Consider the following 26,620-nt stretch of genomic DNA (forward strand, 5'->3'; position numbering starts at 1 on the left):
AGTATCTCCCAGGAAGTTACTGACTAAGTGAATCTCAGACTCAGTACTGGCATTTTGTCAGCAGAGCTGTAGTGTTAAGGCACTTGAATGCAATTGAGATGGTCAGAGGGCTGGAGCACTTCCCCTATGGGGACAGGCTGAGAGAGTTGGGGTTGTTCAGCTGGGAGAAAAGAGGGCTCCAGGGAGAGCTTAGAGTAGCCTTCTAATATCCAAAGGGGGCTACAAGAAAGCTGGAGAGGGACTTTTTTACAAGGGCTTGTAATGACAGGACAAGGCGCAATGCCTTTGAGCTGCAAAAGGGGAGGTTTAGACTGGAGGTCCCTTCCAATCCAAACTATTCTATGAATCTATGAAACTCTCAAAGCATTAATGGAATTTGGATGATGCCATGCTTTATTTTGTTGGAGCCAGACTGCTACAAGCTGAGGCATTTCAAGTTTTGGCAAAGCAAGCAATGCTTGGTTTTCATCTGAGTCTTGCATTTCCCAGGAGGAAGCCCTCTCTCTTTAAGTCTGTGGGTGAAAAATGCCACAGAACAATGAAATTCTCTTTTTATGGAGCACTGCCTAATTTGAGCCCAATCTCTGTGCATGTAGATTCACATGGGTAAGTTAATTAATGTAGTGTGGCAATAGCACGTTCCAAGCTAGCAGAAGATCAGCTGTGGCTCACTTGTTGGCAGCAGGGTGATGTCTGTGTGAGCTGGGAGCACACAAGCCCAAAGCCTCTTTGATAAACCTTTTTCACTTTGTCTAGACTCTGTTTACAGATCCGTCCCAAGTGGCTTACGTCCAACAGGATGCCACCACCCAGCAGGTAAGAAGGAGACACTATTGTCTGGCTTGGGGCCTGAAACTCTTCCTGAAGGTTAAGGGACATTGTTGTGGTGCTAGAGTGCCATAAGCTAGCCCTGGATTTGTCAATGGCAGTCTTGTCACCCCAGGGATCAAGGGCAGAAAGCTTATGGGAAGAAGCCACTGCTAGCTTGGCCAACTTGTGCATGAAAGGCAGCAAAACTGAAGAGAGTTTGAGCTACTGATGAGCAAAAGTACTAATTTACTGCCCCAGATGCAATGAGAATTCTTTGATTCTCGTCCCTTTAATCAGCAAACTGATGTGGTTGACTTGATTTTAATAAAGTCATTCTGGAAAGGCTGGGTTTGCAGTTGTCCTCCTACAGATTACCATCCCAGTGCCTTGAAGTCCATAAAAGGCTCTCAAAGGATAGAAAGTTTGGGTCAAATTCTAATTTTGCTGGAAACTTCACAGGGGATTAGTTGTAAAGCCTTCAAAAGTTCCATTACTGTCTCTTTTACCTCACCAGGGCATCCCAGGTGTGCTCAGTGGTGTGAAGTGGGCCAGCAACAGAATAAAATCCATAAATACTATAAAGTTTTGATGATTTCTCTTTTTCTTCATCTGTCATGGATGGGGAAAGTGTCCCTGCCAATGCTAGGGGGGTTGGAACTAGATGATCTTGAAGCTCCCTTTCAACCCAAACTGTTCTGTAAATCCATGAAAGCTTTTGTTGTTAACCTTATGTTGTGTCTTTGGGGGCTGCATGGTGGCACACAGGTGTAGGTGCTTTCAGCTCTCAATCTCTAGTTCAAATTCTCTGCTCCTCGTGGAGACTTCAAATCATTACTGCTTGGTGAGCCTTTAATGGCAGGTGTAAGGGGATGTGTGAGATCTGAATCATTTTGAATGCCATCACTAAAATGTGTATTTATTGATGGGCTTGGGGCAGAGGGAAGGGTTGGGGCTGCACCCAAAAGCAATTTTCTTCTTGCTGAAAGAAACTGTTGAGGGACAGGCAGGAAACAATGCCTGGCACAGTAAAGGTGGTACCTGCTTCCTTCCTGTTCTCTCATTGGGAGTGTCACTCTGGAACTTTTTGCCACATCAATTTCCTTGCTTTAAAAAGTGCCCCTCGCCCCCCCCCCCCCCCCCCATCCTGTTTAATTATCTCAAAGCTCATTTAACAAAGAAATACCTGATCTAATTAAAAGCAGAGCTGATGTGCGGCGCAGATGACACTCTGACAGCAGAGGCTGTTGAGCAGCAAGGACATGAGCATTGTCTGTGTGTCCTCAGCTCCATCTGATGGCAGTCCCAGCAGAGATGTTGCTTAGCTGCTGAAGGGCTCGTCCCTCATAGTGGCAGCTCCTGCCTTTGTAAGGTGGTTTTTGCATCAGCAGCTCATGTGGGACATGCCCAAACTGTTCAAGTGGTAATTGAAGCTCCTCGTGTCCTTCAAAAGAAACTTGAGTTGAAGCAGAAATGGGAAGGTTTTCATAAATCATGCCTTTCTGCCTCCCAGTGTCAGACATGGAAGGGAAAGCAAGGCTATGTTTGAAGTGTGATTAGTAGCAGGAAGTGCTAATAGGAGGTACAAACAGACACAAACTTGCGCGAACCTCTCGCTGCTGGCAGACCTGGAGGTATGCCACCCAGTGATGATTCCTTTTCTGTTGCCACTTGGCATCAGGGATGTCAATACCAGACAGCCTGCTTCAGCTGTCATCTTGGCAGGTTCCTGCTCCCTGAAGTCATCTTTTTTTTCACCCCCCCTGTAGTTTCTAAGCAGTTTCACAATTTACTCTTAACACCTCTTTGAACAAAACAACTGGATTGGAAGGTTTGAGACCCTCTGCTTACAGCATGGATTTTTCTGGTCTGCTCCTTCACTCTTGGCACAATTTGCTGTTCTCAGATTTATCTGATATTTATTAAGCATTCTGTGGAGGGGCTTTAATTTAGCATAAAAGCTGCTTAACAGTCAGAGGCACAAAGGAGAAGCCACATGATGTCAGCTGTAGAAGAGGGATGAAAAATCACGAGGGATAACAGTGCACATTCCTGTAGAGATAAGCAGGGAGGAGAAGACAGGAAAGGTGATTTCCTAGGATCTTAATTCTGCTTAGTTTTCTCACTGAGTAGATGATGGGAACATTAATTTTGCATCAGTGCATTCATTTTCTTGTTAGCACACCAAAAGAATAGGGTATCAAAACAATCACAAATGTATAGGGTGAGTAAATAATGTCAAGGAAATAGGATTATTGGAATCCTTTTATTTGAGGGCTTCATCCTCCAAGGGGATTAAAGAAATGGGTAGATTCAGACTGGATGTTAGGAAGAAATTCTTCCCCATGAGGGTGGTGAGACACTGGCACAGGTTGCCCAGGGAGGTGGTAGAAGCCTCATCCTTGGAGGTTTTGAAGGCCAGGCTGGATGTGGCTCTGGGCAACCTGATCTAGTGTGAGGTGTCCCTGCCCATGGCAGGGGGGTTGGAACTAGATGATCTTTGAGGTCCCTTCCAACCCTGATAATTCTGTGATTCTATGAATCTTGGTTTGCTTGAGGAAAAGACAAGCAAAAAGAGGATATAAATAGATTTTTTTTTTAACATTTAATTGTATTTATCTATACAAAATTCCTATCACCATATCAGTAAAACATTCTGGAACCACTCTGAGGTTTCCTTCTTTACCTTTTCCCCTAAAACCAACTGTGAATTGGGGGATAGAAGAGAAAACAGCCCCCAAATCACTGCTGTGTGCCAAGAGCTAAAGTGCCCCTCATTCCTGCTTGGAGTGCAATGTGAACCTAATTTATTAAAGCAAAAAGTGGGAGGCAGGAAATTCAGACACTGCAAAATCCAGACTCGCTTTGGAAGCCTTTCCCTTTGCCCTTGGGTCTGCAGGTTTTGTCCAAGTCCATCATTCCTCCCGTCAAAAAACCCCAATAAAATAAAAAGATCATTGAACTGCTGCAGGTTTTGACCCAGGGTAGGCCTGGAGGGAGCTTTGCATGCAGGGCACTGCCCATGTGTAAGTGAGTGGTGGAAATGACGCAGTGCTAAAATGAGTGCCTATAATTTTAGGTCACTGTGCTCTTGCCTGCTGCTGCTCAGAGCATGAATCCCACCAACCTCTCCGTGCTCGGCAACGTTGCCGAATCCCCCCAGCCAATGGCTCTGGAGCAGGGTCCACAAGCAGATAGAGTAAGTTGCCAGGCACCCTTTCCTTTTGCTTTCATTGCTCCATTGTCTCGGGTGATGAAACGTGTCTGAGTGATACAGGAGGAGAGGAGGCAGAGCTGTAGGCACAGATTTGTGCTGTCTTTCAGAGTCTCACCGTGGAATGTGTGGGGTTGGGTGGTTGTTTGGGGTTTGTTGGGTTTTTTTTTTAGGAGACATCATGTATTTAATATACAGAGAAACCTGTTGTCCAGATTGTTCTGTCTTGAGCATCCACCTCAAAATCCTCTCCTAGGATTCAAAAAGCAGAGTTAACAGAAGGTGTGATGCTGACTGTCACACAGGACCGACGTGCAGTGGGTCTCTTTGCCAGACAGCTTGGCTGTGTGTTGTGTGTCTTGTTCCTCACCTGAGAAACCTGTGTGGGTGAGGGAATGTTCTCTGCAGTGAACCTCTGTTGTTTTCTTGGGTTTGGGTTTGGTTTTTTTCCTTTCAGGGAAAGGGATAAACTTTAAATCAGTGAAAGAATGCAATGTTCTCAACTGTCCTCTGTGTCCCACAGTCTGTGTTTGGTCTTCGTGTTATCTCATCCCTTATTGATCCCCATGTGTGTGCTCTGGGGATTGTTTGTTTGATTGTGTGATAGGAGAGACAAGATCCTGTGCCAAAGTGCAGGATTCTCTCACTTGGGCAGGAGTTAAAATACAGCCTTAGGCTCTCGATAGTTTCCACAGAGCCTGGACCTTTCAGACCTTCTGTGAAGGTCCAGAACTTCTCTGATAGCATTTTCTTCTTCCAAGTCAGTTTGTGACAGGGTAGAGCAAGGTAGGGACACAGAGCTGTCCTGAGTGAGGCTGGCAGCAGCAGCAGCGATGCAAAGCATCCTTCAGCAATCATTTATCATGTCACTTCACTTTCCCTTGTCCTTCTTTCCATTAGCAAAGGAAGTGGGAAGGGTAGACTAGCAAGAACCTTCACTGTATGTCTTTCTCAGGGTGTTTTTCTCCATGGATTAATGCTGATTGTTTGTGACTTCTCTCCTTAGGCATCATTACCGGTGCATAACCAGGTGTTACCTCCTATGGAGGCAGTGGATGGCTCTGACCCTTTAGCACCTCTGCAGAATCAAATGGGGAGGATGGAAGCAAAAGAGGAAGACGATGAGGATGAAGATGAGGATGAAGAAGGGGAAGACACTGACATGGATGAATGGGATCCAGATCCACCTCGACCCTTTGATCCCAATGATTTATGTAAGCATATAAAGTGGCATGTAGTGTATGGACTTCATCTCTAAGATATCTTCCAGCCTTGATAGTTCACTGATTCTATGATGAGCTGCTTTTTCTTTCCCCTCTACCAGCCCTCTTGTGAAAGGAGCTGGAATCCATTCAGATTGTAGCAGTAATAAGTACACCCCAGGAAAACAGGCTCACATTGAGCTGCCTTCCTGAAAAGATAAGGTCCTGGTTGAGGTGGAGTCTCTGAGCTGCCCTGTTCTTCATTTTGCCCTCTCTAGTGCTTGAAAATGTAGACAGACTATTAGGTTCCCACAGTTGTGCCAGAGACGTTTAGAGAGAGATAAGGCTGTGTGCCCTGAGCAGGGGGGCCTGCCTGACAGTCACAACCTCTCTGACTTTGTCTTGTAGGGTGTGAAGAGTGCAATAACGCCCACCCCTCCGTGTGTCCCAAGCATGGGCCTTTGCATCCCATCCCCAACCGGCCCGTGCTGACCAGGGCCAGGGCCAGCCTGCCCTTGGTGCTCTACATCGACAGGTTTTTGGGAGGTGTCTTCTCCAAGAGGCGGATCCCGAAGCGCACGCAGTTTGGACCGGTGGAGGGCCCCCTGGTGAGACAGACTGAGCTCAAAGACTGCTACATTCACTTGAAGGTAAGGGGGGGTGCATGGGAGAGGGGCTTCGTGAGGTAGTCACAGGTTGCACTGGGTTGGATGGGACCCTCAAAGTCATCTTGTCCAACCCCCCTACAGTCAGCAGGGACATCTCCAGCTAGAGCAGGCTGCCCAGGGCCACATCCTGGAGATGTTATTTCCATCTCCGAGTCACTCTCCAGATGCTTGAAGCAGCATCTGGACATCAAAATAGCCACATGTGAGGATGTTTGGCAACCATTATTTTGTGTAACTTAAGCTAAAAATATTTTTCTTCCCTTTTACCTCCTCTTCCCCACAAGGTGTAGGGTAGAGGAGAGAGATTTCTCCCCTTCCTCATGCCAAGTCAGTGTGAGGTGTGTGGATTTGGCTGAACTTACCCATTTATGTACTGGTTTCATTACAGGAATTGGTTGTTTATTTGCTGGAGATTATGTCCACAGTCTTGAGAGTTCTGCTCTCTGATGGCCAGTGTCTGGCAGGCAAGTTGTAGCACAGGCAGATTCAGTCACCCAACGGAAGTTCAGCTAAAGAAGTTGCTTCCAGCTTGAGGCTGTGTCATGAATCAGGAAATGAAAAGAGAAGTGGCTCTGCCAGTTAGAACAGCTGCATAGCCACAGCTTCTTGTGCCTCACTTAGGGCCACACAGAAAGTACCTGCCCGTTCAATGAACCCTTCTTGCCCTTGAAAGCCATGGAAGGGTCCCTAGTTAAATCTCTACCTGTTTTTAAATGCTTTTCCTGAGTGCTGCCAGTCTCTGGACCGCTGTTAGCAACGCGAGACAGCTGGCTAAGCCTTCATTGCCTTCCTCATGTCAAAGCTGCATGGACACAGTTGGTGTTTTAGCAGCTCAAACTCTTCTGAACCTGCTGCCAGGCAGTTACAGTCACATGTAATTGGCTTTTGCTACAGGTTTCTCTTGATAAGGGTGACAGAAAAGACAGAGATTTGCAAGAGGACCTATGGTTTGAGCTTTCTAGCGAGGCTCTTTGTAACTGGATGATGTTTGTGCGTCCAGCTCAGAACCATTTGGAGCAGAACCTGGTCGCCTATCAGTATGGCCACCACATTTATTACACCACCATTAAAAACGTGGAGCCCAAGCAGGAACTCAAGGTATGGCTTTGCTCATGTTTTGGGACTCTCTTCTTTTTTCCTACTGCCGAAATCGTATCTTAGAGTTGCTGCTCTGTAAGTGCATCTCCAGGTGCCAGAAATGATTGCTCTAAATAGTTTTAGGGTGGTTTTTTTACCCCTTCCTCTGCTAAAGCAGATGATGGCCTGAATCAAATATCACTGAAGTCAGTAAGTTGTTAGCCACCAATTTTAAATAAGCTCTGGCTCAGGTATAAAATGAGAAAGTTGAAGAGTATGTAAATGATTTGTCTGTCACTCTCATGCCTTACACTGCATATATTTTGCTGATGCTTTTTAGTCTTGAATGCCCTTTCCAGTTAGTCCTGTGTGCCCTTGGCTTATTTTATAGCATCATTGAATGGTTGGGCTTGGAAGAGACCTCCAAAAGTCACCCAGTCCAACCCCTGTGCAGTCAGCAGGGATATCTTCCATGAGATCAGGTTGCCCAGAGCCTTGTTGAGCCTCACCGTGAATAGCTCCAAGGATGGGGGTTGAACTACCTCCCTGAGCAACCTGTGTTCCACCACCCTCACGGTGCAGAGCTCGTTCCTAATATCCAATCTAGATGCCACTCACCACTGCTGTGAAAATGCCTGCAGCACACTGCAAGTTTAAACTTGCCCAGATTTTTCATGCTGAAAATCTCTTCATGCCTCCTTCATCTCTTCTAAAACGAAGCCTTTTTAATCAAGCAGCAAGAGAAGATGAGAACTGATGCAAGAATTCCCAGCTAACTGTGAGCATCTGATTTTAGGCTCTAATCAGCTTTGCCTTTCTGCCTCCTGTGGTGTTCTGTGCTGAAGGCTTCCTAAATTTGTGTAAGGAAAGCAAGTCCATCGTACTGCAGCCTGGCAGGTCTTTGTTTTGGGAAGCAGGACCATGTTGCTCCTACCCTTCAGAACATTTGGAAACAAATGAGTCTCTGTGGCCTCATTGTCTTTGTGAAGCGAGCAGGAAAGAAAAAGGAAATCCCCAAGCTAACAACTTTTCCACTACTATTGGTACAACAAGTATCAGCATTCTGCTGACCTCCATCCTTTACAGTCACACAGTCAGGTCTGAAAAGATGGATGTTGCTTCCTTGAGAGCCACTGGTAGCCATGTGTGAGATTAAAATTCATATTAGGAGGCTATACCTTAAAATTAAATGGATATGGTTTCTGGGCAAAGCTCTTTCATTCCTCAGTGGGGGCATATTGATCTCAACAGGGTTTATTATTGAGGATGAAAGGAGCGATAAGAGTTAGTGGCAGGGGCAAGAGAAGTTAATGTATTGCTTAAAAACCATTTTCAAATGAATTCCCTTTAGTTCTGGCTTCAGCTCAGTGTTCTGTTCCCTCCTGTTGCTCCTCCAGGTGTGGTATGCTGCCTCTTATGCGGAGTTTGTGAACCAGAAGATCCATGACATATCTGAGGAGGAAAGGAAGGGTAACTTGGGTTCTTCTGCTCTCTGCTTTTGCCAGAGGGTGGCTGGGTCTTGTATTTCTTCCTTTCATGTCCATGGCCTGTACAGTGGTCCCACACCTCTGCTAGGTTAAGAAAAGTTGAACCACAGCTTAGATTAGGGCTTGGTGCTACTAACTCTTCTGCTAAAATTACACCATGTGAACCTCTGGCCTCAGGGTCTGGGAAGCATTAGGCTGCCAGAGGTGTGTTTGTACACTTCCAAGTGGATCCTTGAGTCTGTGTCATAAACCAATGTTTATGCTTTAGATCGAGAGGTTTCTCTTGACCTCTTCTAATTTATGCCACAGAGGGGCTTAGAAGGGTAAATTGCCAAATCTCCCAGAATTTTAAGCAGGTTATAGTGCACATGAGTTGTCCCCAGTGACCTTCTCTGATGAGCCACAGTGCAGAGAGGATAAAAGAAAAGCTAAATGGAGCAGTGCTGGGTGTTCTGCAGCCTAACATCCAGGGGAGAAATATGGCCTAGAGAGGACAAAAAGCTGGGGGGGGGGGGAAGGTTTTTACTTGGTGGTGACTGAAATGCTGTTCTTGCCACTTCCAACTGCATCTAGTTCTGAGAGAGCAGGAGAAGAACTGGCCCTGTTACGAGTGCAATCGTCGCTTCATGAGCTCAGAGCAGCTCCAGCAGCACCTCAACTCCCACGATGAGAAGCTGGACTTCTTCAGCAGGTACTGAAAGCCTTGGCTTTGTGTGTTGTCATTATGCTGCTTCCCCAAACCTGTAGAAAGGCTCTTTGCCCTGCAGACCTTACTGACCACTTTTGGTACCCAGGAGAGGTACCAGGAGGTAAGAGTGTGGCACCAGGAAGCTGGTTGGTTGGTGTAAGTGGCCTTGTGGAAGACGTAGCTTGAGGGAAATAAATACCCTGATGAGGGCAATAAATATCCTGTTGAAACCAGTGAGATTTTGGGGGGGTTGGTTTTGATTCTTCATCTTCTTCACCTAAAAACTGCAAGATTTCAGTAGCAGAGTATTAGAATACTGATGATTCTCAGGTGGATGCAGATACAGAGCTTGGAGAAGAAGCCTTCTTACGGGGATGGTAACATAGTTCTTCCTGACCCATTAAAAGCTGAACCTCCAAACCTCCATCAGAGACCAGAAGACATTGCTGCCTTTTTTTCAGGAAACTTAGCAAATGGCTGCATTTTGTTTGGGTTTTTTGACAGAGAAAATTGTTCCCTTCAGTTTACTGCCTGACATCAATGGCCAAGTGCCTTTTTGGGGGAGGGATTTTACAGCTTCAGGATTTAAATTGGTTTCCTTCTGTGCTTGTTGCATCCAGCTGAAAACGCTTGTACAGTGGGGTGTTGGAAGGAAGAGTTGCCATGGCAGAGGACTTGCTAGGAGCCAGTGGTCCTCTCAATCCCATGATTACTGAAATAAATTTTAATGTGTTTGTGGACTTGGGTTTCTCAGAGCATACAATAAACAGATACCAGCCAGCACCCTGGGGTTTTGCTGCCAGAATTTCCATAGGGTTTATTGTTTGCTGCAGGCTGTATTTCCTGAGTTGATTGGGTGAATAGTGATGCTGAGAAAGAAATCCTAAAATCAGTGGAGATTCCAAATCTCTCCTTTTCTGTCTCTAACCTGGAGCACTGTGTATTCTGCAGAGCCAGAGGCCGAGGCCGTGGCCGAGGAAAGAGGAGGTTTGGACCAGGCAGGCGCCCAGGACGGCCTCCCAAGTTCATGCGGATGGAAGTCACCAGTGAAAACGGGGAAAAGTGTGAAGAAGGGACACAGGTATAGTTTGGGGAGGGTGGGTGGAGAGGAGAGGGAGGCGAAAATCATGTCTGGGGGTTGTAAGCTCTTGGCCAGGAGGATTTGGGGCATAAATGCCAACTGCAAGTGTGCTTTCGACTTGGACCCAAGTCATTCTTGGGTTTCTTGCTGGGATTCTCTGCCAGGGCAAGGAGAACACTGCTTCCCTTCTATGAAACCTGTAAAATCACTTGCATTTCCACAGCACTTAGTAGTGGAGAGAGGTTATTGCAGCAGTTTAGCAGCATCTCAAAAGTAATTTAGACAGTAAAACTGTAATGGGAATTTAGGTTCATATCTGTCCTTTCTGGTACACGAGGTCAGAGCCTGCTCTTAAAACTGTTGCTGGTAGAATTAAATCAGTTTGAGTTACGATTCTTTGTGCTGTTTTAATATTAACAAAAGGGCCTCCTGTTGGCATACACACTGCAAAATGTTCTTTTGCTTGTGGCTCTTGCTTGTATTCTTCAAGGACCTCATCTGATGCATATAAGTAAAATGCTATATTCTCTGTGCTGCTGACCACACTTAGGTTACTACCAAGGCCTTTCATGGGAGGTGTCAGAAGGGATCAGTGGCTCTATTTTATGACTTAGCTGGAAGCTGCTGTCTGGAATGGTGGTAATTCTCCTCTGGCATCTTGCTGGGTCATGGTTCAGTGCTGACTCAGAGGCAGGAACGTGTAGGTTGCCTCTGACTGCCTGCTGCTTGTTCTCTGAGCGTGCAGGGTTGCACTGTATGTTGCATTAAGGACAGACAGTTGAGAGATCATCCTCAGCAAGCTGCATGACACAAACCAGCTCCATTTAGACAAGTCAGCATAATGTTGCACCCAAACTCCACAGAGATAGGACTTACTGGGTGCAGCCCCATGCTAATGTCTGAATGGCCTCTAGGCTGGAGGTGGCTTCTGTCCTGCCAGCTTGGAGCATGGCCCAGAGCTAGCTCACGTGTGTGTGTACAGCTGAGCAGAGCCATGGTTATGTCCCAAGCCTTTGGAGGGCTGCCCACCTCACTAATGACTAGGCACATGAGGTCATCTGCCAGAGAGCTTGAGACTCAGGTTGCTGTGAGCACACTTTAGTGTCAACAAGCGTGGAACCTGGCCACCTAGGCCAGGACTGGACGTTTAAGCTGTTGTGTTGCTCTGCTAAGTCTCTCTCTCTCTGGTAAGCATTCATGGCTTTTAACAACTGCACTCCTTTTTGTCTTCTCCCACACCTGCTGTTGTGCTTTGACAGTACTGATATGTTTTGGGTGTTCTGTCTTCTAGCTTATGCTTTTAAGATTCCTGAGTTGCATTATGTGATGTCAAGGCAGGATCTGTGGGGTTTTTTTCCTTGTAATAGGAGAGGATTCCATCCCAGAGGAGTCACTGGGAATTAAGCAGAAAGAATATTGATTCTTTTGGGGGTTTTGGCATGTGCTTTCTGCTCCCTTTTCTTTTATGCTAATGCTAAAAAGGAAGAAAACAGCTTTGTATAATAAATGTAAGTGATGTATGCAGCTGGGCAGATGCAGAACTTGGAAACTGGGTAGCAAAACACATCCTGCACAGTGTAATCACCTCGTTTGTCACTCTCCAGTTCAGCACTCCAGATAGTTTGTTAGCAAGGAAAAGACACTGCATAACAACAGATGATAATGCTTCCAAGTGACAATGATTTCAACAAGATAGAAATTCTCTGCTTTCCCCTGGTCTGTGCTACTTGCTTTGGTCATAAAATTTCTCACAGGTCGATCTAGATCATCTGTGGTTAAAGCAAAAGCTGCCAGGAAGGTAGAACAACTTGGTTTTGATACTGAATTGGGTCATTTTGGCTGTCTGTGTCTGATCAGATTACATGATTCACAGATTCATAGAATGGTTTGGTTGGAAGGGACCTTAAAGATCATCTAGTTCCAACCCCCTGCCTGCCATGGGTAGGGACACCTTCTACTAGACCAGGTTGCTCAAGGCCTCATCCAGCCTGGCCTTGAACACCTCCAAGGAGCCCCTGCAACCTTCCTGGGCAACCTGTTCCAGTGTCTCACCACCCTCACTGGAAAGCATTTCTTCCTAATCTCCAGTCGAAGTCTGCCCTCTTTGAGCTTTATGATGGTCAAGAGAGTCTCCTACCTGCAGCTCCTCATGCTCTGCAGTCCGAATGTTATAGCTGGAGGTGGAGAGGACCTGCTGAAAGCATCGGTGGAAGGCAGCAGGAAGGTGTCAGTGTAGGCACTGTTTGTTTATAGCTGTGGTCATGTAGAAGTCTTGTTGTGTGCTGAGTATGATCAAAGCCCCTTTCAGTGGGTGGGGGGAATAATCACTGGCTGTATGATTTGCGATTTCAGGACTTGCTGCATTTTTCCAGCAAGGGGCAGTTTGATGAGGCCGGACAAGCCACACTGAATGGGTTGGAGCAGCAGGAGCAGACTCCAGTGCCATCAGAGGCACAGTCAGCACTGGAGCAGCAGCAGCAGCAGCCGCCAGAAAACCACCCCCTGCAAATCCAGCCGCAGCAGGAAGAGAGCGCGGTGCCCACGCAGAGCACCATGACGGCAGATGACATGAGGCGAGCAAAGCGTATCAGGGTAAGCACAGAGGATGCTGGGCCACGTCTTCTCTCACCCTGTTTGCTTGGACCTGCCTGCCAGGACCAGCTGGACTCTTTCTCTCCCTGTCCTGTCTGTTTCCAAATCTTCAGTAAAGCATCTCATTCCTAGCAGTTCTGTTTGGGCTGAGAGGAAGACAATTTGCATGTAGGGAACTGGTGTCTCATGAGAGACGCTAGTGAGAATCGGTCACCAGTTGGAGCTGATTCAATTCCAGCACAGTAATTCTTTCACAGAAACACAGCCCAGCCAAGCTGGCAAGCAGGAGTGCTTCAAACAGCCGGCTGAATCATGGTGCTGTGGCACAGACTAATGACTTGTTCACAGCACCATCTGTGTCTCTCTGAACTCTTTTCTTGCGAAGACTTGCCAAAAAGGAACCATGACCTCGGTTTAGATCCACTCACTTGATGATATTTAGTGATAAAAATCCTTTCTTGGGAGGGGGCAGCAAAACCTGCCTGTCTTTGTGAGATTAAAACCTGTGCTGAGAGCTTTGTGTACCAACAGCAAACACTTTGAGCCTGAGCTTTGTGTCAGCTGGGTGAGCTGGGTGGTTTGTTTTTTTTTTTCCTTTTCTTTTTCTTTCTTTTTTTTTTTTTTTTTTGCCTCTACTCTGTGTGGGAGGGAAATGATTCAAGCAAATAATCCTTCAAGCTGTGTAACTGTGAGATTGGTTTATTTAGTCTAAAAATCTTTTTCTTTGCCTTCCGTGTGTGAAATTTCGATTACAAGAAAGGAGCAGCTGCAGGAGGGGCAAGGCTTCATTTTTGGGTGATGAGACAGGGTTGGAAAAGGGTGGAGTAGCTGGTGAAGGTGTTGAGCCATGTTTTGCTCTCTGTTTATACATCCTTAGAGTTGTTTTGGTTGGAAGAGACCTCTAAGATCGTCAAGTCCAAGCATAATAGCCATAATATATGTGTGAGAGCAGCGGCGGTTGCGTGGCCCCAGAAATGCAGCAGCTTATCTCGAAGGAAGGATTTGGCTCAGGCACAATGAGACTCCAGAATTTTTGACCATGTCTAATGAATGTTTGTGTTCCCTGAATGCCAAGTTTCTACCAACAGTTTGATGGCCATGTCAAAAGCTTGGGGGGTTTTACTGCGTGTGTTGAAGGGTGGATAGCAAAGCAGACTGCTGAGCTTTTGACAGGGAAGTGAGAGAGTATTGATTGTTGTGATACCCACAACTTCCTCAGTAGAATGTTGAGGCATGGATGTGGTGGAAAGAGAAAGTGTTGCTTGCTTCCCAGAACCCCAAAATACGAACTTAAGGTCATCTTAAACAGTAAATGTGGGAAGGGAGGATTGGAAACTCTGAAGCTGCTTTGTCGTGTGACTTCGCTTTTGTTCCCTGGCAATTCATCACAACTGGGTGACAGCTGAGGGGAGTGCAGTGGTGGTTTTGGTTTTGGTGGCACATTTGTATCTCCAGATCTCCCTAACTTCCCATACGTCTGGCAGCTTGTGTCCAGCAGAGTCCTGGAGATGTTGCAAGGCAGGGGCACTGGCAGAATGGCAGATGGATGGTTGCACAGCACCTTTTCACATTGAGTCAGACTGTGAGCAATGAGGAATTGAGAGAAGAGGACACTAGCAGCATTAATTTCTAGGCATTGAAGAACCACAGCGAACTCTAGCACCCTGTGAGCACTCAATCTGACTCCTTCTAGCCCCTCCTGACGATAAAATGCACTTAACAGAAGTAAATACTTGGGTTTAAAATGTGGTACATCATTCCTTTCTAAAGAACAGGTAGACAATCTTGACTCCTGATTATGCTCTGCAGAGCTGGGCAGCTCTAGTTCTTCCTTATTACTCATGCAGGATTTCATTTTCAAAACCAGTAATTCTTTAAATTGCTTCAACTAGTCCAAGGTTTAAGGCAGTGATGCTCTGAGTGCTGTCATTCTAGATGGAAGCACTGATCTCTGGTGCCCCAGGGCTCAGCTCCTGATAGGATCATTTAATTTTTCAGCCTCTGCTTTAGGGTTTCCTTGGAGATCAGACTTTAAATATGGCAGTTGTGTCCGTAGCGTTGCAAAGGCAGACCCACCCTTCAAGCTATTCTTGTAACAAACTAGAGGGATGTTGTGGTCTGCAGCCAAGATGAATATTTGGGTTTAATTTTTGGGCTGAAACATCTGCATTTCCAAACTCTGGGGTGGTTTTTTTTTTAACACACAGACCTGATCCTAAAATGTCCTCTGCGTAGGTGAGTGCTTTACTCAGAGGAGAGAACTGGCAAGGAGCAGGGATGTGATCTGGAAAGCACAGTTACTTCCTTCATGCTGAAAGAAATGCAACTGGTTGTATAACAATGAGTGCAGACAGTCAGAGGAGATTAAAAAGTCCTTTCTCCTTCACTTTTACACTCTTCTAATCCTTGCCCTGCTGCCATCCTGTCCTAATTATTCCCTTCTGCTGAAAGCATTTCATTCTCAGGGTGGCTCTGCAGTGTGCATTACATCACTATTAATCAACTCTGAGAAAACAGGAAAGGTCACAGAACACCTTCCAGATTATCTGTGGGTTTTATCTTTGCCCTTTAACTCCCTTTGGGCAGTTATTAACTACAGGGCAAACCTTGAAGAGCTGCTTGGTGTTTCCCGAGGCAAACACCTCCTTGAGTAAAAAGTAAACTCCAGCTAGATGAGCTGGCCCTCCTAATGACCCACAGAAGTCAAGGCTTCTGTTTTTTAAAGTCCAGTGCATAACAAAAGTATTTTTCTCTCCCTCAATGCTGCCTGCTCAGCTGGAGCTGCAGGTAGGTTTGGGCTGGGTGTTTTGTTTGGTTGGGTTTCTGCTGTATCTAATCCAATGGTACGTAACAGCCTCACCCTCCATGTTGTTTTGTCCAACTTCTGTTTGGTGTCTCCTGACTGACCCTGCATCATAAACTGTCACGTTTGTTCTTGAAGCAACCAGAGCTAAGGCTTATCTGAATGCCAGCTTGCATTCTTCTAGTGCTTTTCAAATCAATTAATTGCCAGTTTAAGGTGAATATTATAGGAGTGAGCTGCTTGGATGAGCTGCTGAAATACCCATCTTAAAGCCTCAGAGGATTTCTTTGCACTGAATCAGTGTTACCAGTTAATGAGACAGCACTGAGGTCTCTTTGTTGTTTTGATAGTTGAAGGCTTATCTGACCACAGAGCAGTAAAACATTTCACCCTTCTCTAGCCTTTAACTGTGGTGATTTTCATGGCAAAGAAGTCTGGCATGCTCTCTAACCCCATGGTGAGATAGCAGTGATTAAACAGTGAGGTGCAGTAATAGTGGAGTTAGGAACCTGAAGTACATCTTTTGGGTTTATCAGCATATCCCCATAATTGAGAGCAAAATTCTGTCCTCTGACACCAACCAACACATGAATTTTGACACAGCACATGTCCAGCTTTCCAGCTCACCTTGTATCTTGTGGCAGATCTCGGTATTTCTCTTTGCCTCTGCTTCTCCACTTGTAAAATGGAGAAAGGAAATGACAGTAATTCATGGGAGGGTTGATTTTGAGCCTCCTGTATGAAATTGTAGCTGGTTTTTACAGCTCCCATGTTCCTCCTTCTGGAATGAAAGTCTAGGCTTCCCTCTGCAGTTCAGCTGGTGAACAGGATCACCAGTTCAGGTTCACCAATTAAGTCTCTAGCACAGCACTTCACAGTATTCCCAAGCTGTTTCCAGCAGAAGAACTCCTAACTTTGCTTTCTCAATATCAGCTGTTGGCACACACTTAAGGGACACAGCAAATAGCAGCACAGACATTCCCACAGGAAAAGGAGAGAGGAAAACAGAGAAATCTGTTTGCAGGAGTCTTGAACATAGCTCATGGAGGAGCATGTAGCACTGAAGGTGTGAAAGCACAGGTGCCAGCAATGTCCTAGTGCTATTTCTCCAACTATCATGATGTAAGACCTGAAAAGAGGTGAAATGTTCCTCATTATTTAGTCCTGGTGTGTGTCTTCCATCTTTCTTCTTCATTCTCAGGCTCTTGCACATGAGATGTGCTAAATGGCAAAGACAGGCCAATTGCTCACGAGTTCTTACCTGTTGCTTGCACATCTGCCATTCTGCCCCTGCTGTAATGTTGTGAAGCTCTGTTATTAACAGAAAGAACAAGCTTGAGATCATTAGCTCTTCAATGTGTGTTCCACCAGAAGCTTTCCAGGCAATGCTAAACCACTGCTGCACATCTCTGTGGTGATCTTTGGTGCAGAAGTTGAGTTTGTAAAGAGCTGTGGAATTTCCTAAGCCCTGCTCCTGCATGAAAGAAGAAAGTTTCCTTTGCATGGTGGTTGAATTTGTGATCTTGTCCCCCAAAGTCAGCTGGAATTGCAGCTCTTCTCAGGCTCAGGTCTGTACTTTGGTGTGGGCTTGGTTCTGATTTACAGAAGAATGCTATGCTAAAATCAGAAGTTAGCTAGATGAGCAAACAACAGGGCTGGAGAGGAAGCTCCTGCACTGTGTTCTCCTAACCATGAGTAGCTGCAGGTGTATCCCATAATTCATAGACTCATGGAATGGGTTGGATTGGAAGGGACCTTGAAGGATCATCTGGTTCTAACCCCCCTGCCATGGGCAGGGACACTTCCCACTAGACCAGGCTGCACCAGACCCTGTCCCAGCTGGCCTTGAGCACCTTCAGGGAGGAGGCATCCACAGCTTCCCTGGGCGACCTATTCAAGTTTCTCACCACCGAATCCTGCCTGTTGCAGCCTCCCCGTGCGGAAACTGGAGCCAGCATGGGTCATGCAGGAGCATTATTTGAAGCTGGGGCTCACTGATCACCTGGTGTATTTCATCTTGAGACTGTTTGGCTGTGGATTCTGTACCCAGCAGTGCAAGCTGAAGGTCTCTTGGCCCTTTCTTTCAGAATGCAGCTCTTCAGCACCTGTTCATCCGGAAGTCCTTCCGGCCCTTCAAATGCCTGCAGTGCGGCAAGGCCTTCCGCGAGAAGGACAAACTGGACCAGCACTTGAGGTTCCACGGGCGGGAAGGCAACTGCCCTCTGACCTGCGACATCTGCAACAAGGGCTTCATCAACAGCGGTGCCCTGGAGAGCCACATGAAGTTCCACATGGACCAGAAAACTTACTCCTGCATCTTCTGTCCTGAGTCCTTCGACCGCTTGGATCTGCTGAAGGACCACGTGGCCATCCACGTCAACGACGGCTACTTCACCTGCCCCACCTGCAAGAAGCGCTTCCCAGACTTCATCCAGGTGAGCTCTGAACCACTCTCTTGCCTCTCTCTCTATGTATGTCTCTATACTCTTCTTGTGTGACCACAGAATGATATCATAGAATCATTCACAGTGGAAAAGACCTTTAAGATCATCAAGTCCCCAGCTGTAACCCAATGACCGTGAGCACTGACCCATATCCTGAAGTGCCACATTTACATGCTTCTTGAATACTTCCAGGGATGGCTACTTCACTACCTCCCTGGGCAGCCTGTTTCAGTGCCTTCCCAGTAAAGGAGTTTTTCCTAATACCCAATCTAAATCTCCCCTGGCACATCTAAAGCCCATTTCCTCTCATCCTATCACTAGTTACTTGAGAGAAGAGATGAACACAGGCTCACTACAGCCTCCTTTCAGGTAGCTGCAGAGAGCAGTAATATCTCCCCTTAGCCTTCCCTTCTCCACACTAAACAACCTCAGTTCCCTCAGCTGCTCCTCTTACAACATGCCCTCCAAACCCCTCACCAGCTTTGTTGCTCTTCTCTAGACACCTTCCAGAACCTCAATGTCTTGTCTTATACTGTGGTTCCTAGAACTGAACACAGATATAGAATCATAGAATCAGTAAGGTTGGAAAAGACCTCAGAGATCATCAAGTCCAACCTGTCACCCAACATCTCATGATCACTAAACCATGGCACCAAGTGCCATGTCCAATCCCCTCTTGAACACCTCCAGGGACAGTGACTCCACCACCTCCCTGGGCAGCCACATGATATATATTGAAAAGACAAAAGAATGGTAAGGGTTGGAAGGGGCCTCTGGAGATCAAGGGTGGCTGCTAGGAGGAGGGAGACTTCTTTGTTCCAAACATGTCCTTTGGCATTAAAACTGAATCAAACCAAAATGAGGGTTTCACATTTTAATCCCTTGATACTTTATGTCAGGATAATTCATGAGAGCACATTGCAGAGATGCCAGAACAGATCAGGATACTGTGATCCTGACTTCCCCCCGGCTGGGGCTTCAGCTGGGGACTTTCTTCTTCCCTGCACACTGCTTAGGAGAGGTTGCACTGGAGTAGCAGTGAGGAGTGTGAGCACTCTGTGCAGAGCCACTGCAGAAGAGGGTTAATAGAATTTAAAGATGGCATTTCCATCTGCAGAAAGAGAAGCTGAGGCATGCTGTGCACATACTGGCTATCCATCAGAGGCACAAAGAAGCTGATCATCTTGCTGTGCTGTCTGACTTCAATTGAAATGTAGAAATCCAGTTTAAGTTGAGTAATAGGAACTGATTGACTGACCAGTAGGCTAAAGAGGGAAGGAGGGGGGAAAGTGGTTTACTCATATCACTGCATCCCAGCAAAATCCTGTGTCTCTGTAAACACTGAACAAGGAAGTATGTTGATGATGTTGGAGTGAGTCCAGAGGAGGCCACATAGATGATGTGAGGGCTGGAGCACCTCTGCTATGAGCACAGGCTGAGGGAGCTGGGGCTCTTCAGCCTAGAGAGGAGAAGACTCTGGGGAGACCTTAGAGCTGCCTTCTAATAGTTGAACCTACAGGAGGGCTGGAGAAGGACTTTTCAGAAGGGTGTCTAGAGAGAGGACATTCAGTTTTAAGCTGAGGGAGAGCAGGTTTAGAGTGGAGATTAGGAAGAAGTTCTTCAGTGCAAGGGTGCTGAGACTCTGGAACAGGTTGCCCGAGTGGTTGTGGATGCCTCCTCCCTGGAGGTGCTCAAGGCCAGGCTGGATGAGGCCTTGAGCAACCTGGGCTAGTGGGAGGTGTCCCTGCCCGTGGCAGGGGTGTTGGAACTGGATGATCTTCAAGGTCCTTTCCCACCCAAACCATTCTATGAATCTATGTAATTAGAGATCCATTTTGTTTGAAGGGCTTGGATTTCAAATGTCAAACTTCAACAGGCACTTGATTGAGGGGAAAAAAGCCTCACTAGATGCTTGAGGAGGTCAAGAACAGTCCCAGAGTAACTGTCATTGAGGAATGGTGTGCAAATGCTTTTCTGTCTTAAGGGCTTTTTTTGCCATTTCTAATTGCAAGCTCATTGTCTCTGATTGAAGAAAATTAGTCCCTGCATTTAGAGACTGATAAATGCTGAAGGTGTTAACTCCAGGATGATTCAGGGAAGCTGGTACATCATAGATTTTTGGCTACCCATTAAGTGCCCAACTGAGCAATAGCTGATGCCTTCAAGAATCACTCCTGAGGAAATCACATTGGCCATCCAGGTGCATAATGAAGTTGTGATGGCTTTGGAGAGCTTCTTGCCAAGACAGAATTGTGGAAAGAATCATAGAATCAACAAGGTTGGAAGAGACCTCAAAGACCATCAAGTCCAACCTGTCACCCAAGACCTCATGCCTACCAAGTGCCATGTCCAATCCCCTCTTAGCAGCTCTTCTGATAAAACACTCTTTAAACCAAAGCAGATTAGAGAGCCCTGCAGCCCCTTCTCTTCTTCCTCTTTGCTAAGAGTTTCCTAGGCTGTTTACCACAGGCTCCTCTCTGTTTCTAGGTGAAGAAGCACGTGCGGAGCTTCCACTCGGAGAAGATTTACCAGTGCACAGAGTGTGACAAAGCCTTCTGCAGGCCTGACAAGCTGCGCCTCCACATGCTGCGGCACTCGGACCGCAAGGACTTCCTCTGCTCCACCTGTGGCAAGCAGTTCAAGGTGAGGTGGTGGCTCCTGACTGGATTGTTCCTGATGCAGGTGGAGAACACACAATGTGCCAGGCTCAGGGCAGAGCAGCTGGAAACTGCCCACCGTGGCAAGACCTAGAGATGTTAGTCGACAGCCAGTTGAAGGTGAGCCAGTGTGTACCTAGGTGGCCGAGAAGGCCAGCAGCATCCTGGCTTGGATCAGCAATACTGTGAGCAACAGGACCAGGGCAGTGATTGTCCACCTGTACTCAGCACTGGTGAGGCCACACTTTGAGTACTGGGTTCAGTTTTGGGGCTTTCACTGTAAAAAGAACATCAAGATGCTGGAGTGGGAGCAGGGCTGGTGAGGAGCGGCTGAGGGAACTGGGGTTGTTTAACTTGGAGAGTAGGAGACTGAGGGGAGACCTTCTGACTCTTTACTACTCCCTGAAAAGAGGGCAGTACCATCACAGGACATGAGATCTTCAGAGTCACAGTCTGGTTTGGGTTGGAAGGGACCTTGCAAGGTCATCCAGTCCAACCCCCTGCAGTCAGCAGGGACATCTGCAGCTAGGGCAAATTGCTCAGAGCCCCAAGCAACCTGACCTGGAATGGGTCCAGGGATGGGGCATCTACCACCTCTCTGGGCATCCTGGGCCAGAGTCTTACCTCTTTTGTGAAGAGCTTTCTGATGCAAGATGAAGATGCAAGTTTCTAACCATATGAAGTTGAGCACTAATATTTTAGATCAATTCAAGGAAAATCCAGAGTGAAGGGGGTTGTCCTCACAGGGGCTATCAAATTAGCATTAGTTTGACTGCTGCTTCTGTGGCTGAGCAACCTCAGCTTGGCTTAAGGACAAACCTAAGGCCAAAGGGTTCCTGCCGAGCTGTCCAACACCGAGCGTGCAGCTGGAGGGGAAAAGGCAAAGCGAGATCTCTGAACAACTTTGTGATGGCTGATGGTTTTGCCCCTGGTTGCTCTTTCCCTAGAGGAAGGACAAGCTGCGAGAGCACATGCAGAGGATGCACAACCCAGAGAGGGAAGCCAAGAAAGCCGACCGGATCAGCCGCTCCAAGACCTTCAAGCCCCGGATAGCCTCCACCGACTACGAGAGCTTCATGTTCAAGTGTCGGCTCTGCATGATGGGCTTCCGCCGCAGGGGCATGCTGGTGAGCCTCCCTCTGCTCCAGCTCCTGGCCTCAGTCTTGATGACTAATTAAGGAATAAAAATGCAATTCCAGTGGCAGGAACACAAGGATGCTGTGAAAGTAGGGAGAATGTCATAGCTGAGTTGAGATGACCTCTTGTTGTTTTGAACCTGCGTGTCTCCTCTCCTCAGCAAAGGGATTTTGTTGCCTGTATGGTGTGTCTGGGTGTCACCAAGTAATGCTGATTGATGTCCTCTGTTTAACAGAAAATGAGGTCAATAGAGTGTCTAGTTCAGCCCTGCAGCCTCTGTTTGCCTGGCTGTCTTTCCAATTTTTTGATTTCTCCCTTCTTGAGGGGCCTCTCCTGGCCGTGCCCTGGAACTGCTGCTGTGTAAAGGCTGTTCTGCAGCCACAGGTCTCACAAGCAAATATTTTCATGAGGGATGTGAGGCTATCAAAAGCCTCCCTGAGCAGAGGTCCTTTACATTACCTCTCTGTCAGCTCCAGGAGAGCTCTGACAAACTATTTTACCCCTTCCTATCTTCCTTTGATTAGAGAAACTGTAAATGAGATGGAGCAAGTCCTTGTTACCTTCAGCAGTTGACTGCAAATGCACAACAACCTTGCAGCAGCAAATGCTTCCAGTGCTGCTGGCTGGCATCATTAGACTTTTACTCTGGCTGTTACCCATGTCTAGGAGAAGAAGCAGTTTTTGGCTTCCAGCTGTAATATGTTCTCTTGCTCTCTCTGTTTCTTTCTCCTAAGGTGAATCATTTATCAAAGAGACATCCAGACATGAAAATAGAAGAGGTGCCAGAGCTCACGTTACCCATCATCAAACCCAACAGAGATTACTTCTGTCAGTACTGTGATAAGGTATGTAAGGAAGTCACTCCTCAGAGGGTTAGCTCAGCCCTACACCTGTATGCAGCCAATTTGTCTCTGCATAGAAACATCTGGCAGGATTTGTAGGGCTTTTTGAGGTGCTTGCCAGCAACATTCCTTTAGTGTTGTCCAAGAATGTTTAAGATAAAATGCACTTAGGCCAAGGCAGCTAAAATTGAAAACTGTAATTCTCTGCTGTCTTTGGAGCTGGGAAACTTAGTGTGATCCAGCAAACAGTCACTCACCCCTAGTCCTATATCACTTCCTGCAAGCTGGGACAGAGTGTACTGTCTGTCTGTAATTCCTGAACGCTCATTTCTCTTGGCTTCTGTATCACTGCTGCAAGTTAGTCACTAACCTCTTGTAAGCTGCTTTCTTAGTCACATGCCAGTAATTCCCAGTGTTCAGTGGAGCCTGAAGCTTCTTCTACACCGCCTTTGGGTTCCTGGTCTTAGTCCCTGGCCTCTGCTTTTTATGCATGTGGGCCTTTATTTACCAAGGAGTGTATTTTAACTGTTCTCTTCCTCAGTACACTCATCCCTGATGCCTCCTTTTGCTTAAAGGGAAAAAAACCTGGGTAGTTTGAAATAATATTACAGAATATTGGTAGTCACAGAATCATTTTGGCTGGAAAAGACCTTCAAGATTTAGTTTCACAGACTGACAGATCTCATAGGGTTGGAAGGGACCATCAAAGGCCATCTTGTCCACCCCCCCTGCAGGCAGCAGGGACACCTCCAACTAGATCAGGCTGCCCAGGGCCACATCAAGTCTGATCTTGAATGCCTCAGTTATGGGGCCTGATCACAGTGTCCCACTGTAATTCTCCCAGCTCTGGTGCTAAACCATGGACCATTCACTTCTTGATGGGCCTTAAAATCAGTTAGATATGTTGATCACTGAGGGCAAGTCTGACGTGCTGTGTGAGAGTGGAGGCATCAGCCCTCATGACAAATGAGCACCAGGCAAATTGCAGCTTGAGTGATCCACATTTGACCCTCCACCGCTTTCCTTCCCAATCTTTCCCCTGCAGGTGTACAAGAGTGCCAGCAAACGCAAAGCACACATCCTGAAGAACCATCCTGGTGCTGAGCTACCTCCAAGCATCCGGAAACTGCGTCCTGCAGGCCCAGGAGAGCCAGATCCCATGCTGAGCACCCACACCCAGCTAACTGGCACCATAGCCACCCCTCCAGTCTGCTGTCCTCACTGCTCCAAGCAGTACAGCAGTAAGGTATGAGCTTGTCTCAAGAAAGCCTCTCCCTGGTGATGCTTTTTCACCACAGCCTCTGTCAAAGAGCAGAGCTCTTTTGTTCTGAGTCAGAGTGCTGGTGGCATGCTGTGTGCCACCAGGTGGACATGTACAGGTGGAGCCTGCTTTTAGGGTGAAAAGGTTTGCTGAATAGAGGGCCAGAGCATGAAAGAAGCAATGAAGTGTTAACAGTGTGATCACAAAGAGAAAAGGGGGAAGAGCAGGGGAAGAAAATGCAGGAAACACCTGTGGCAAAAGCCCCCAAAATACGTGGCTGTGCTGGGGGACAAAGCTGACAGGTTATGGTGTTTGGGGTAATACTTCAGTGTCAGTTGACTCCAATCAGCAGGTGCCTTGCCTTCTTCTTGCTGAGCAGAGCATCCCATAATATGAATCTTCACAGGCTCAGAGAATGGTTTGGGCTGGAAGCAATCTTAAATATCATCTAGTTCCAACCACGCTGCCCTGGACAGGGACATGTCCTACCAAGCCAGCTTGCTCAAGGCCCCATCCAACCTGGCTTTGAATACTTCCAAGGTTGGAGCCTCCACTACTTCTCTGCCCAGCCTGTTCCAGTGTCTCATCACCCTGATGGGGAAGAATTTATTCCTGGTGTCTAATCTAAATCCAGCTTCTTCCAGTTTGGAGCCGTTACCCTTGGTGCTGTCACTGCAGAGCTGTAAAAAGTCCCTCCCCAGCTGTCCTGTAGAGCTCCCTTCAGGTACTGGAAGGCTGCTCTAAGGTCTCCCTGGAGCCTTCTCTTCTCTAGGCTGAACAACCCCAACTCTCTTGATGCTGCCTTACTGAGGGAGACCTAAAAGCTGCGGTCTGCAGGCTCAGAGTGGAGTCCCTGACCACCTTTCTGCTGCTCTTTTTCCTCTCTCTGCAGACAAAGATGGTCCAACACATTCGCAAGAAGCACCCAGAGTTCGCTCAGCTCCCTAACACAATCCATGCTCCACTGGCAACAGCTGTCATCAGCTCCACTCCTGCTGTCCTCACCACTGACAGCACAACTGGAGAGACTGTTGTGGTAAGGACTTGAGACAATTTAGAGCAGGCCAGTGGAGGGAAGCAAACAGAAGCCCTCTTCGTGTTTTATTTAAACTGTGAGGACATTGTTTGAGATCATAGTTGATATCAGTGTGATGCAAGTGTGTGCTGATGGTCTGTATCTCTCTCTACCTGCTCAGACAACAGATCTCCTGACACAGGCAATGACAGAGATATCCCAGACCCTGACTACAGACTATCGCACCCCCCAGGGAGACTACCAGCGAATCCAGTACATCCCTGTGTCTCAGTCCACAACTGGCTTGCAGCAGCCCCAGCACATACAGCTGCAGGTTGTTCAAGTGGCCCAGGTGAGTAACCTGATGTGATTTAGATCCCACTCAAGTCTCTGCTTTCTTGGGGCTATAATGCAGGTTGGAATGAAGTGGGGGTTGGTCTCTTCTCCCTAGTTTCAGGTGACAGAAGCAGAAGAAACGGCCTGAAGTTGTGCCAGGGGAGGTTTAGGGTGGAGATAGGAAAGGTTTCTTTGCTGCAAGAGTGGTCAGGGATTGTCACAGGCTGCCCAGGGAGGTGGTGGAGTCCCTATCCCTGGAGGTGTTCAAGAGACCTGTGGACATGGTTTAGTGGCCATGGTGGTGTTGGTTTGAAGGCTGGACTTGATAATCTTGGAGGTCTCTTCCAACTGAAATAATTGTATGATTCTATGTGGAAGTTTGAGGAGCAGTTACAAAGAGTGGTGCAGGCTGGATTTGTACACCTAACCTGATTGATGATGCAGAGGGTTCCCATTGTAAGCATCATGTCCTGGGCATAAATAATCCTGCCAGTCTTGGTCAGCTTGCTGGAGACACATCATCATAGCCCTAATTTCATTATACCCATCTGGGCACTTCGAGTCTGCTCGAGGAAGGTCTTCCAGCAGCTAGGAAAGTGGGTCAGTGGGTGACCCATTTTTGCAGTTGAAAACCAATTTGTACTTCCTTCATCTAAGTGAGGCAGAGCCAAATCTGGAGGTGCAGAAAGTGCCTGCTCTTTCCTTTCATATCATCTGTTAGAATATTCATTGTCTGTGATGATGCTCCACAGCCTCCTGAAAATAAACCCCGAGTGTAACTGGAGTGACTGAGCTGAGGGAAACAACTCTGGTAGCTCTAAGAAAGTGCTGTAGCCTTCAAATCTGTTACCTGCTAGGTAACTGAGGCTCTGACCATGTTGTTCCATACCTTTTATCACAGGAGAAGTTTGCATGGCTGCTTCTGCAAAGAACTGGAAATACAAACCTCTGCTTTGACTCCTTTTTTGCAGGCTACCTCACCTCACCAGTCCCAGCACTCCACAGTGGACGTTGGGCAGCTTCATGACCCCCAGACCTACACCCAGCATGCTATCCAGGTGCAGCACATCCAGGTCACAGAGCCATCCCCAGCAACTCAGCCATCATCACAGGTACTGCACTCTTCTCTTGCAGGAAAGACTTTCCCTACCAGCCTGCTTAGCTTATGTCCTACCTGTGCTGATGAAGGACACAGCCTTCTCGATGGCATTTAGAGGACTACAGATGAACATCTTACATGAACAAAGATGCTCGGGGGACTGGAACATGTCTCTTATGAGGAAGGACTGAGAGAATTTGCTCTTTTCCA

The 26,620-nt window shown here is 47.1% G+C and overlaps 1 protein-coding gene across 1 annotated transcript in view; it reads left to right on the top strand.

Annotated features, from left to right (window-relative positions):
* Positions 1 to 26,620, top strand: part of PRDM10 (PR/SET domain 10) — a 42,186-nt gene that overhangs the window by 12,189 nt on the left and 3,377 nt on the right. The window contains exons 4-20 of the mRNA XM_054175973.1: positions 757 to 816; positions 3,887 to 4,006; positions 5,028 to 5,235; positions 5,632 to 5,873; positions 6,786 to 6,989; positions 8,366 to 8,438; positions 9,029 to 9,146; positions 10,095 to 10,224; positions 12,577 to 12,816; positions 17,707 to 18,054; positions 20,551 to 20,706; positions 21,668 to 21,847; positions 22,592 to 22,702; positions 23,745 to 23,945; positions 24,853 to 24,996; positions 25,157 to 25,327; positions 26,283 to 26,423. Coding sequence (XP_054031948.1) covers positions 757 to 816; positions 3,887 to 4,006; positions 5,028 to 5,235; positions 5,632 to 5,873; positions 6,786 to 6,989; positions 8,366 to 8,438; positions 9,029 to 9,146; positions 10,095 to 10,224; positions 12,577 to 12,816; positions 17,707 to 18,054; positions 20,551 to 20,706; positions 21,668 to 21,847; positions 22,592 to 22,702; positions 23,745 to 23,945; positions 24,853 to 24,996; positions 25,157 to 25,327; positions 26,283 to 26,423 — 2,847 coding nt within the window. The remainder of the gene's footprint in view (positions 1 to 756; positions 817 to 3,886; positions 4,007 to 5,027; positions 5,236 to 5,631; positions 5,874 to 6,785; positions 6,990 to 8,365; positions 8,439 to 9,028; positions 9,147 to 10,094; positions 10,225 to 12,576; positions 12,817 to 17,706; positions 18,055 to 20,550; positions 20,707 to 21,667; positions 21,848 to 22,591; positions 22,703 to 23,744; positions 23,946 to 24,852; positions 24,997 to 25,156; positions 25,328 to 26,282; positions 26,424 to 26,620) is intronic.

The sequence above is a fragment of the Dryobates pubescens genome, chromosome 34 (assembly GCF_014839835.1).
Source record: "Dryobates pubescens isolate bDryPub1 chromosome 34, bDryPub1.pri, whole genome shotgun sequence".
NCBI classification, from domain to species: domain Eukaryota; kingdom Metazoa; phylum Chordata; class Aves; order Piciformes; family Picidae; genus Dryobates; species Dryobates pubescens.